This window comes from Macaca mulatta, chromosome 6 (assembly GCF_049350105.2).
Source record: "Macaca mulatta isolate MMU2019108-1 chromosome 6, T2T-MMU8v2.0, whole genome shotgun sequence".
In the NCBI taxonomy this organism is placed as follows: Eukaryota; Metazoa; Chordata; class Mammalia; order Primates; family Cercopithecidae; genus Macaca; species Macaca mulatta.
In genome coordinates this window covers 177711186-177724342 of record NC_133411.1, presented here as the reverse complement: position 1 = coordinate 177724342, position 13157 = coordinate 177711186, and the positions used below count along the sequence as shown (strand labels likewise).

Genomic DNA, 13157 nt, shown 5'->3' with positions numbered 1-13157 from the left:
GATAACTTTTCATGCCCGTTAACAAAAGCACATTTCATCTTCCCAGTTTCTCGCTTCTTCCTCCCTCCTGCGCCTCTGCCGGGGAGGAACCACAGATGGTTATCGCTCAAGAGTGTAACTAGGGAAACCACAAACCTGCCCCAATCACTATGGAGACAGCCATTTATTTGTCCAGCCTCTGAGTATTCATGACATCAGTAAGGCCGGCGAGTAAAACACTGATACTTCTTAAAAAGAAATTCTGATTCCCAATGAGGAAGGCAGAGAACACAAGGTCCAATGTTTCAGTGACTTTCAAGACTCCCCCTGCCTTATGATGGGTGTGTTTGCACAGGGGCAGCCCATTTTACAGAAGCTGCAGTGAGGAGCCTTTTAGAGCCAACAGAACTGAAAGCTGGGTTTGTGAGTCAACAGACATTTTAAGGTTGAGGGATATGGTTGAGGGAATGAAATGTCAAGAATAAATCTACTTTCAACTGAGTCAGCCCCATGGGGTATAACAGGGTAAGCAGCCATCGCAGTTTGCCTGGAATTGATTTGTTTCCCAGGATTGAACACAGGAGTTTCAATGCTAAATCAGGGAAAGTCCCAGGCAAAGCTTGGGGAGTTTGTCCACCTAGGTATAAAACCCTTTGGTCCTAACATGGGGATGACCACAGGATGAGGGTAGATTTGAGGCAAGCCTCAAAGTGTGACAGCACATTTTGCAAACAGTAACCAAACTTCCTTGCTCCCCGGGCCTAGAAGTTGCTGGAAAACAAATGATACTCTCGCTGTGAATATGGGGTGTTTTCATTTGATTTGCTTTGGATTTGTTTGTTTTGTTATTGTTGTTCTTTTATTTATCTAGAAATGCCAGAGATTTGTTTCCAATTTAAACTCGCCACAATTAAGTGGTATCTCTGCTTGTCCCCCGTAACTATCTTGAATGCTAAATTGGTTTGCAGGGATCTTCCTCCTGCATTTTTCAACACAAATTCATTTTCCAAATGCCCAACATACAGGCAACTATGTAAACACAGAAGTGAAGTTATTGATATTTCCCAGCGATGTGTAAAACACCTCTTTATTCTCCAAGGTCTGGTGTGCCTCTTTGTGGCTAATCCATCATCACTGTTTGCATTATTGCAGAGCTTGCTTTCAGGAGCATCTACTGGAGTGGATGCAGTTTTTCTCCTGCTGAGAAGTTGCATATGTTGAACGGCATTATGATCTATACGAAATAGAAGGTGTCGTGCTAGCTATGTGGCAAAGCATGCATAACGACATTTGTTGAAATAGACTTGTTCAATTTTCAGCTAAGTTCTAAGCAGGCTGTTCTGATCAGAGAGCTTAATTAAGCTAGGACTTTGTCCTTTACAAAGTAGATTTGGTTGGTTGAAGTCTTTGGAATGCTAACAATCAATTAGCTAAATATCTCTGTAAATATAACTGGCTGTACCACATTAAACGTCAGAGGTCAACAATTGCTTTACCAGTTATATATATTTGTATTTACATGGATACAATATTACATGTAACTACATATGTAGGAAAAATAGGCATAGAGTTGCCAGTTTTAGAGACAGGGGTCTCTGTGGATACTTAAATAATTCATGGATCAGTAAACATCTATATGTATTGTAGGGTCTGGTGGGCAAGTGTGCAAAATGAGCAAAATGATAGATTCCCTTCTTTTTGCTCATTTGAGATGTTGTTTTAATGTAGAATTACAGTAACCCTCTAATGATGAGAAGCAGTGACAATTCATTAGCAGATTGCGGCTTAGATCAAGTGTTTGATTTGTCTGAGGAAGTGTAACCAATACTCAGTTATATGAAGTATATGCGTTTCTTCTGAAGATAATTTTTTTTCCTTTTGTCAGTTAAAATAACCTTGAGCTTTATTTTTTTCAAAGACCCCAGCTAGCAGCAGACAAATGCTTCTATAATTTGTTCTTCAATAATGATTTTTTAGAATGTTAAACTGTCATAAAAAAACAACCTTCAAAAGCGCTTCTAGATTTCCTATTCTCTGCTTAAAGGACAATTGGATAATAGGGAGGAAAGAAATAGCACGTCAAGGCTGTTTCACATTTTGTCTTCTGCCTTGTTTCATGAAAGTAGGGGTTCCCCTGGTTTTCTTTTTATAGTTAAAACATTCTGTTTCTCCTCAGTCTAGAAAAAGAATACCTTGAATATGTACATTGATGAATATATGTGTATTTCATCAAAAATGAATTCAAATTATTACAGTTTAGGTTTTTAAATTCCCTTAAACCTTTCAATATAATTGAGCTGTAAAAACCAAAGGTGGCAACCTTCTTCCAAATATTTTCAAAGAATGTCTCATACTTTATTCTTCATCCTGAGTACCTAAGATAGTGTGAACATCTCATAGTACTATCTTACTCTTACAGGTTAATTTCTTGTTGGATTTCATGACTGTTGACTTGCTTTGGGTTTCTAGTAAGGCTTCCCTTGTGAATTTCATACAGAAGTCCCCACACTTATTTGGCACATTTGGTAGGGATAGCTTTATTCAGAAATTAGCAAATTGTTAAACTCTAACGGGTGCTGAGCCTCAGCTACTTCTCCCATGTAGCATGAGGAGGAACAGGAACAGAACGCTCAGAGCGGAACGCTGCTGCCGGACTGGGGGCCCCTGGAGGGACAGTGCCCTCAGGCGAAGTTTAACCATCCACCTGATGAGATGCTGGGTCCCCAGAACATCTGGATGAGGAGTGAACAACTAGATGGGTATCCCCTGATACAGACCTTGCATGTAGATACCTAGTTTGGAATTCGGCTTTTCTTCCAGATACCCAAAGCCTATTTCTGGAGATGTCTGTTTTCAAGGCATTCTTCATGGGAACTTAAATGCATCACTGAAATCCTAAATTTAAAAAAAAAAATTCTTTTTCTTTTTATACATTTCTTTATACATTTCTTTATCTCTTCTTTTTTTTTTTTTTTTTTTTTTTTGGTTATTGTTGGGAGATAGTTAGAAGCTTTTTAAATTGTAGCCAGTTTTTTAACCCTTTGTAAAGGATTTAGATAGGCTGCTTTAATTTTTGAAGCACAAAAATATTTCTAATCCTGCTTCAATTATGAAATTTCACATTGTAATTGAAAGAGATGAACTGTGATAATAGGAGTATATTATGCTTACTAATGGGAATTCTTACAAAAGTGCTATCTCCCAGTCTGCCGTTTGTGGAGATTATTTTAAGTCCTCACTCACGCTGGCTTTCCTTTCCGCCTTGTTTATATTCTCAGAGTATAAAAATACAGTAGTCGGAAAGCTGCTCTCGGGAAGTCTGCATTTAGTGCTTGTCGGAGGATTCCTCTCTAAATGGACTCTGGTATCATTTTAGCACTCATATTGTTTGCCGAAATTCGAGCTTCCTGGGGAAATTAGAGCAGTTAATTTAATATCATGAAATGTTTTGGGGCTTCTTGGCTTATTCAGAGACAGGGGAGTGTAAATCAAATTGAGTATCCTGTATACAGTAGAGGACAATAAAAGTGGCCTCTAAAAACATAGCCAGGCTTCCCAAAATCTCCTGCCTTCCCGTTCCCCATCTTCATCCTGGACCCACAGAAACCTTGTTTTATTCCAAGCCTCCTTCCCAAGGGCTCCCTGGTAGAGGTCTGTGTCTCAGAAAGACAAGGAAGCAGGGAAGGTGCTTAGCCCTGTCCAGGCACAGTAGGAGTGCTCAGTCTTTATTGTCACTAGAAGGGCCACAGGGCCACAGTCGTGACGATATGGCTTAGAGCTTTATTCCATACAGCTTGGGTTCAGCCCTGACACCTTTTCCCGGAAGGACTCATTCTGCAACTATTGGTGACCATCTGTGAGGTGGCTGGCACTGCGCTAGGCACGGGGAGAGTTATGTTGCATGATAAGAAGCAAAGATTCAGCAGCTGTGGGAAATACACTTCTTATGGCCCAGGAAAAATCGAAAGAGAGCCCTCAGGCATCCTCCAACTGCTGAGTTCTCTCTGCTCACATTTCCAAAGCCCTTTTTGCAGATGCCTCCCGAGTGATGGCGTGCATGTTGCAAGGTAGGCAATGGGCTTTGTTGATTTGTTTTTGAGAGGGTCTTTGAACGAGGTCTTTCAAAGACACGATATGAACCTTTGACCTGAGAGCTTAGAATACACATCAGCTGCCTGTGGTCACATCAGCCCCCAGAAGCAAACTGCTAAGTCAGATGTTTTGGCCTCAGCTTCGGAAGGTTCTCTGTGTGTTTAGTAACGCTCCACTCCACCATCCTCAAAGAAATGCTGGGCTTGTGTTTATTTTGCCTCCCTTCTCCTGTGTGTCAGGACTAACTTTTATGTTGCTGAGGTGTCATTTTGCAAAGAAAAAGAAACGTGTCTGAACCAAGTGTGTATTTACTTTGTTTTAGAGACCTAGTGTATTTGCATGAAATATCAGGAAAGCTGATGGACGATTAATTGGGCTTTTTACAAATACGCTAATGCTTGGCGCCATGGAGATATAAGAGCTGGGAAGTGGAGTAACTGCTGTGGTTTTTGTTTACCTTATGGGGCCCCCATAGGTGTTAAACCCTTAAAGACCCCGGTAACAAATGGGGCATCTTGTCTTGAGAATGGCTGCTTGACCATCACGACTGGAATACCCTGTCTGTTTCATTTATCTGTGGTTAGAACAAAAGGAGGCAATCTCAGTTATAATAAATGTCTTCTAGAAAAGCACACTTCTGCATAAATATTTTAAATTTTGATGTTTCATGTTTTAAAATAGTCTATAAAATACACCCACAGAGATGCTTATAGTAAAGCTCAGTTTTCCCCGTTGCAAATAAACTAGATGTCAACTTGTGCCACCCACTGAAAATATTTAAACGTCACGTAATTAGTAACATATTAGATGTCTCTGCTTTTAGCCTGAAAATGATCAGAGCCCTCTCGAAGACTCTTGTCCCACCACTTCAGTTTGCTGAGTAGCAGGACTGTGATGGGATATTGAGTAGCATGTGTTTAGTCTTTTTAAAAAATCTTTTGGCTACTTTCTACCACTTTCGTTTATTCTCTTCTTTCTATGGCATTTTCTTCTTCCCTGCAGATTCCATTCTTTCCACATAAAATTCTGTACATTTAGAGTCCCCTGTTTGATTTCTGGTGTTCTCAAAAAGAAAAGGAATAGAAAACGCTTCACAAATCCAGTAAATAAATAATATACTAATAGCAAGGACCTTTATGAAATGTCTGCATGAAAACCGATGCACCACAAACTGCCATCTCTACACACCCCAGACTTCCCAGTGTGATGATTTAGATCCTTTTCTACTTAGGCGGATGGTGCCATTTTTGCCGAATTCAGCATGTTCATTGAACAGTTTCTTGGAGCCAAAAGCCAGCTCCACTGCATTTCTGCTTGGTAAGGTTTGGTGGCCTTGGCGTGGGGTAGGGGTTGTTGATTCACCGGCCTCTGAGCTGATGATAAATCTAGAAGCTGGGCAGCAGGACTAGACTGCCTTCATAGAACCTCTGCGGGGAATCGGTGGCCCCAACACTGTGAGAAATCTATGAAAAAGAGGCTCAGCAAACTCATGTGAAGAAAGGCTCCAGAAGAATTAGGGGTCGAGAGGACGCGGTGAGACTCCGTGTGAGTGGGCGTCACTGAGAACTTTGAACGCTAGATACAGAACTCGCCAACCAAAAATGTGCTTCTGCTTCTCGAGATGCCTGTGGATTGTTTTTTTCTTTTATTCTAAATATCTGAATCTTGTATCATGAGCATCTATTGAGATGATATATTAATAATTCCCCATAATATTGTGACAGAGCCTGTCTCTTGTAATGCACGGCATCACTCTATTGCGTTTTGTGTGCATTTATACAATTCTACATCTGGATACTTTTCCAAAGATAATAGTATTTTCATTTTAATCCTGCCTTCCTTCAGTAGAAAATAAAGCCCTGGGAGAGGGTTCCCAAAGGTAGCTTTGCACATCTTTTGTGGAGAGTTGTCCTGGGATCGTTTAACTCAAGTTACACATGAAAATTCCAACACCAGGAAAACCTTCCACCTAAGAGGTGGAGAAAATTAAGAGTCTTGGAGTTTTTTAGTACAGCCATAGTTCTTTTCACCTGACCCGCAGCCCCAAAGACTATGGTGTGCTCTGTGGACAGAGTACGACAATCTGGTGTCAGTAACCAATTCCTGTATAACATCTTATTGTTTTTTATGGTTTTTTAAGGAATAAAATGGGTTATGTATATAATACATGATATTTAAGTTGGGGTGTGATCATAGTTGGTATCCTGACTTACACATTATATATATTTTAATTTTTTAGAAAAACGGTATCTATGTATTATCCCTCAACTAAAATAGCTCAGTCTCCAACTAGAATGTATATTAGTCAAGGCATCTTTTTAAGAGACATTATTTTCATGCTCACAGGATGGAAAGGGAAATAAAAAAGGAGTCTGGAAATAGGTGCATTTAATTCTCCCCAATTTAAATCAAAGTGGTACATCTTTAAGGCAATAACGATATTCCTTCTTCCCCTCTTCATGAACGCTTCCCTCAATGAATTTCTTTAATGTTGATGATGGTTAGTGCAGTTTGAGGGAATCTGTATTTAGTCAGAAAATGCTTCAATAGAATGACCTACCAGATGGGGCCCGTAACAATGCACAGAGGCATCAAACCACCACAGACATGTGGTGCTTAGAATAATAAAAAGACTATAAAATTAGATTAGTTGAGTCTAATTTGGAATTGGTATATTCCCCATGCACCCTTGCCGCTCTTGGGCAGATAAAGCCTTGAGATTTAGCACTGTGTCAGAGCAGAAGACTGCAACTTCCAGTAAAAGGGAGACGAGGGAACGGGAGAGAGGAAAAAAGCATTCTGGGAGGTCGCGGAGGGCAGAGCAGTGACCTCCAATGATTTACAGGCCTTTAGCTTAATGAAATTGTTTCAGTGACATGACGGTAAGAGCTCGTAATGGATTGGATGCCCTAATGTAATGAAATTACTCCCTTCTGCCTAAAAAAAAAAAAAAAAAAAAAAAAAAAAAGCGCAATTAATATTTACTGAGACCTGACAGCCTTTTGGTGCGCTCGTCTGTGTAGTTCTCTCAGACAGTCAGAGAGGAGAGACGGAGCAGCGTGGCAGACAGGCTGGCTCTGCACGAGCTCCTGGCAGGGACCAGCAGCGCCTGCAAGGGGGTGGAGGGACAGGCGCTCGGGTGGCCTGGGCCGCCGGCCCCTCACGCTGCCCCCGCTCAGCCTTCATGCTCTCCCCTGCTTTTCCACAGGCAATTGGACAACAACCACATCAGCTGCATTGAAGATGGAGCCTTCCGAGCGCTGCGCGATTTGGAGATCCTGTGAGTTGATTTTGCGATCGCTGCCTTGTGTGTGCGTGCATATGTGTGTATGTGTGTGTGTCCCTGTGGGGAGGAGAGAGGGGGAGAGTATGTGCAGGAGGGTCTGTGTGGATGCATTTCTGGTCTTTTGCTGCAGTGCTATTAAAATTGGGAACCAGGAGATCCCTCCGGCTCACCTTGGTCAAAGTGTTTGCAGGCAGCCAAGTGTGATTTCTTACCTCCCACAAACTGGGGTTCCTGCTAATTAAGTCTCAATCGAGTCTTTCTCCTTCTCCCCCAGTGCTCCCGCAGTATTTGTTGCTGGGAGAAACAGATGGGCTGGAGCAGACCCCCCCAGAGCCTGCCACAGCATCAGGGACAGTGTGTTTGAGTGCGGGCACACTGGGAAACAGGGTCCGGGGTTGGGGCCAGAGAGAGAGAGGTTAGTGCCAGGAGGACAGCTGGAATTACCTGAATCAGAAAGGGACCTTGGTCCAGGGCAGGGGAACGCCACACAGCCTGGGAAAGCCCAGTCATTGCTATTGCTCCTGGGATCTCATCTCAGGCTTCAGTTGAAACTTTAAACAGTGACCGTGACCTTAAAGGGGCCGGGGGTGGTAGGGGTGGGGGTGGGCAATGGGGGGAGATGAGAGGAGGCAGCCCCTTCCCCATAATCCCACCCTTTGCACCTTGTCTAGAAAGAATGTGTAGTTGCCTTTCTGAGCTCTGGATTTTCAAATGAGTCTAACTAAGAAAACCCGAGTCCCAGGAGGAGAGTCAGCTAGGAGTCATCTTGGGGTCATTCAAACTAAAGTTGAATTGTGTAAGAAAACATTTTGGTTATTCTCACCAAAGCTACACTTCTAGCTGTCCCTGATTCAGAGAAGCCCAGAGAGGAAGGCAGTACAGCACAGAAGAACTTGTGTCACTTCTGTCAGGAGACGTGTGGTCGAGTCCGGATTCTGCCACTGATTAGTCGTGTGACCTTGGGCAAGTCTCTTCGGCTCTGGGAGCCTCAGTTTCCTCATTCGCAAAATGAAAGGGTTGGTTGCTCTGTCTTGGGAGTGACTGCCCCTTTCCAAATTCTGTAGCTGCTTGGTTCTAAAAATAATTCCCATGGTACGATTCTAGCCAGTGACTGATAGCAGAGTGGGGTTTCTCGAGCATCCTCCTAAAAATAAGAAATTACACAGTCGCAGGTTTCCTATCTCTGATTCCAGAAGAATCAATGAATGCCAGATAAATAAGTGAATGAGTATTTTAAAGCATTCCTTTGTATGTGAAAGAATGAGTGAAAGGTCTTCCCTCCACCTTCCTCTTCACCTGGCCCCGCAGACACTAGCAACGGGTTGGAGAGAGCCTCGCCACGTTGTTTGAGAGGAAGGTGATTCCAAGAGGAATCACGGGAAATAAAAGGGGATGCTGATGCTGCAAGCTGCTTGAAATCGGATGAAAGCTGAGAATTCCCAGTCCCGAAAAGACAGGACCCACAGTCAGGGAGGTCAGATTGTCATTTCTGAAATAGATTGTCTCTCCTCACCCAAACTCTGACCCTGGAACCGGCAACAAATGCCTGTCTGTGAGGGAGAGGATGCCAGCCCAAATTTAGTAACCTAGGACTCCTCTTATCAGGAGGCTGGGGCTGAGAAGGGTAGGCAGGATTTTCCCTGCTTGCAAAATAGCATTTGTAGGAAGGGCTGCTCAGAGCCCATCACCTTTTTCTTCCCTTGACAGAGAGGATGAGAAAGGTGAGAAAATTCCTTGGGAAGAGACCAGGAAATGGAAGTCACCAGCTGCCACAAAACAGCTGTGACAACCTGACAGCCCTCATGTTCATTTTCTGTGCTAGGAATGGTGTTGTCTCTCCTCACCAGGAAGGCAGTCTGAGGGAGAAGGGAGGGTTTTACAGTCAGACACACCTAGGTGGGGCTTGGGTCAAGTGTCTTAATCTCTCTATCTCCTCAACTTTTAAAAACAGCCAGTGTATGTACCTCATAGGAAGGGCTCTCATAAGTGCCATCCCTTCTACTTTCCTAACTTTTGCCCCTATACACCCTCACCCCCATCAAGCCCTTGCCCAGGACAGATTTGGACAGATATCAAATCTACTCAGATACCAAAAAAAAAAAAAAAAGATATCCAGATGCACCAGGTGTCTCCAAGTTGAAGCTTTAAAAACCTGTGACTGAAAGAAAAAAAGCAAAGTTCTCATTCCCTGTCATTGCAAAGAGCCCATAGGATCTGATTAGTTTATCTTCTCAATTCCAAACAAAGCCAGATCAATAGCTTTGTTTTAAAGACACTCTCATTTGGCTTCACATGGCTAAGTACTTGAAATTAATCATAATCAGTTATTCCGTGGGTTTTTAATTTCCAGCAGAGGCACACGGCTTTGAAACCATCCATCTTAATGGTGAGCCATTCTGAAATTGGCTGGAGCTGACATCTCCATTTAAAGAACCTCCCCTCCCCACCCCTAGGACCTTCCAAATCTCATCCACACATTGACATTTTATAATGCTTCTCTGTAATCACAATTTAGGCACCATAAAGAATCCTGGCAATGAAATAATAAATAGGAACTCAGTGACAGTATCACACATTAGCTTGATACGTTTCTGAGAGAAAGAGGAGAGTTCAAAACATCCTATGCCCAGAAAGAGCATTTTAACATATCTAAAGCTTAAACGTCTGCAAATTAAGAAGATAAATTATAATGTTTCGGGTGTGTTTTCTCTGACGTTAGGCAGCGTGAAGTAGAAATCAAGGAAAGACACATTAGTTGTCCCAGAAAGCTCTCAAATTAACTTAAGGAAAGTTTATGGATGTCAACTGCAAATAGAAGTATTTCACATGCCATAACCCTGTTATTCCATCCCTCCTGTGGATGGAAACACCATAAAACTTCTTTCCATCGAGGCTGACGATGGTTTTACCAGTTACATTGAATGAGAACGTTGGAGGTGAGCCTGAGAGGTAGCCACTGACTATGAGGAGAAATGAACTGGTGCAAGGTTGGGAAAGACTGAAATCTGCCCATTTCAACCTCATTTTTGACTCATTCCCAATGGGGGATGCCCAGCACAGAGTATGGTGGACAGGGAAAGGAGCCATCCCCTCCCCTTTCCAGGAAGTAAGAAGAAAAGGATAGCCTGGGCGGTGAAACTTCTCATGGCCTTCCGTGCCACTACGGGGGAGGAATAATGAGGAAAATGAAAATAGCTAGCAGTTACTCAAGCCCAGTGATACCACCAGTGCTTTTACATGCGCTAGCTCTTGCCATCCTCACAGTCTCTCAATAGAGCTCCTGTTACCATCACCCTGCTTTTATCAAAAAAGTAGCCCATCTCCGAGAAGCCAAGTAACTGCTTACCTAATTAGCAGCAGAGCCTGTGTGCTAACCATTTTACAAAGCTGCCTTTTGGATGCATGTTGCCAAGGCTGTCATGGTGATTGGCTGCCCTGAAGTACGGCAGGTGTGGGCTGCGGGGTGGTGTGAACTGGCCTCCAAGAACTGATGGAGGCAAACTAGCAATGACTCACAATCCCGCTGGGGAGAACGTTGGAGCCTTTCACAGGTTTGTAAAATTGGCCCTGTCATTCCCTTCACCCAGTTAACAGGTGCCCACAAAGTTGAAGGTAAATCAAACCTGCAGGAGTAAGGAACTCATCCTGCTTTTTCACTGATATACTTGTCGTCCCAGAGATGATTTATTCCCTCTTGTGGCCATTGCCATAGACTTCGGCACTCCACAGTTTGGGGGCTCTGCTTTCCAGACCTGTCTCCCCCACTAAAAAAAATACAGCCTCAGCTTTGTGGCATTTAAGGTTCTTAACTGAGGGACTGAGCCTCTGTGAGTCAGACCCTCTGCTGTTACTCAAATCATTGCCCTTTAATCTCCACCTGTTCTGTGCTTTTGGCAGTTTGCACACACTAGGTTTTCTCCAGGTAAGTCATGCTTATACTGCAGTTGAATATGCCAGGACTGCATTCCTGGCTCTGTGGGGTCAGGACGCGCTGTGCTGGTGCTCTGAGCCCTGGGTTTCTAGCCCATACCAGCCAGGCTGAGGATGGCCAGGCATTTCACCAGTTATCGTGGCACCTCCCTGCCCAACGTGCCATCGTGGGTCAGAAAAAAAAAAAATGCTTAACTCTAATGAAAATTTTAAAAAGTAAGAACAAATTAAACAAAAATGAGAAAACCTCATTAATAACATATGTCATGAATTGTTTTTCAATAGTATTATAGGAGAATAAAAAGTTCTTTTGGATATTGTATCCTGACGAAAGGTAGCAAGTCAGAAGTTCAATAAATACGTTGTCAAAAATGCCGGACCACAGGCAACAGAAACACATCCTGAAGATGCTCTCATCTCCCGGTGATTGGTCTGCCCTTGAGAAATCACTGGTGCCAGCTAAATGGCATGGAGATCCCAACAGGTCCGTAGATAACCAGCGTGTGCTGTTTGGAAGCCCTCACTCCCACTTATGACACTTGCCAATTTTGGAAATTCATTGACATTATTCTAGGCTGGCGCTGGTGGGATCTTAGGTGTCTCCAGGATGACCGCTCATTGTCCAGATTAAGACACAGAGAGCAGGCACTGGAGAGAGGCCCAAGCAGCCTAGCAGTCTGCACCCTGAGCACCTGTCTTGGCTCACCCTAGGCCTGGCCCTAGGCTGGGAGACTTGCCTGAGGTCAGCAGCGAGTCCGCGGTAACAGGGGAACTTAGAATCTGGGACTCCTGACCCATGTTTCTATCCACACTGGGCACCTCCATGCAATCAGATTGTTCAGAAGGGATCCCCTGGTAAGATTGGGGATCCCAAGCACAGTTCATCCTTTCAAAACCCGCCATTTAGTTTTGGGTGTTATTTAGGAAATTGGGGTAGGGCACACATTTGTCCATGACAGAATCAAGGAATGATCCAGCTTTTAGCTCTCTTTAAACCAGAGGCTACAAACTAGGCCACAGATCATATTGCTCCCATAGACGAGATTTTTCTTTTGTCCTGCGTAATGTCTTTTAAAAATTGAGATGAGCGTTTCACATTTGAAAATTGAGATATCTTACATAAAAGTCCAGATTTCCAGCTTCTCCGGAAAAACCAGAAGCGCTGGCAACTGTGGGGAGGCATTTCCACACTGCAGTCAGCTGTGGCTGGGGAGCACCTGTCCTCCTTGGATGGGGCATGTAGACCCCATTCTGCCACTGATCCGTACCCATTTACATTAACTGCCAGCCCACATGACCCCTGTGCTGACCCATCCAAGAAGCAAAGACGCGCTGTGTGGCCAGCACAGTGCTGGGCGCTGGGTACAGTAAAGCTTGAAGTGAGCAGGTGCTTGGCGGTCTGAGCTCCATAGGCCAGAGCTCACCAGCGTGGTGGAGTTGGGCACACAGAGAGAGCTTAGTGACGTGGAGTCCAGGACACCCGAACCTAAGCAAGGACACCCCAGAGGCAGTCACGAATCCCTCGCATCTTACCTTCTGAGAAGCTCTTCTCAAGGGTTAAACTAGTCTCCAAATTGCGTTTGAGGTTACGGCAGTTGTCATTGGTTTTATGCCTATGAGGGTGAAAAATAAGAGGTGACTCTAGCTGTTCATCACAAGAGCCACCCCACCTGCCCTGGTTCTTGTTCCCCAGGCTCCTGGATCAATTGGTGTACTGAGGCCACCGAGCCCATGTTTAGAGAGGAGAGATTCAAGAATTAAAGCAACAGCAGAACTAACCAGACTTTTAGGGTAGTTCTAATTCAGTCATATCCTGGTGGGTTCAATGTGGCCTAACGCAGAACCACACAGGTAGACGCAGAAGAGTGAA

At 43.8% G+C, this 13157-nt stretch overlaps 1 protein-coding gene across 1 annotated transcript in view; it reads left to right on the top strand.

Moving 5' to 3' along the window:
• The window catches only part of SLIT3 (slit guidance ligand 3), a 641372-nt gene that overhangs the window by 448630 nt on the left and 179585 nt on the right, over positions 1-13157 (top strand). The window contains exon 6 of the mRNA XM_015141360.3: positions 7280-7351. Within this exon, the coding sequence (XP_014996846.3) occupies positions 7280-7351 (72 nt within the window). The remainder of the gene's footprint in view (positions 1-7279; positions 7352-13157) is intronic.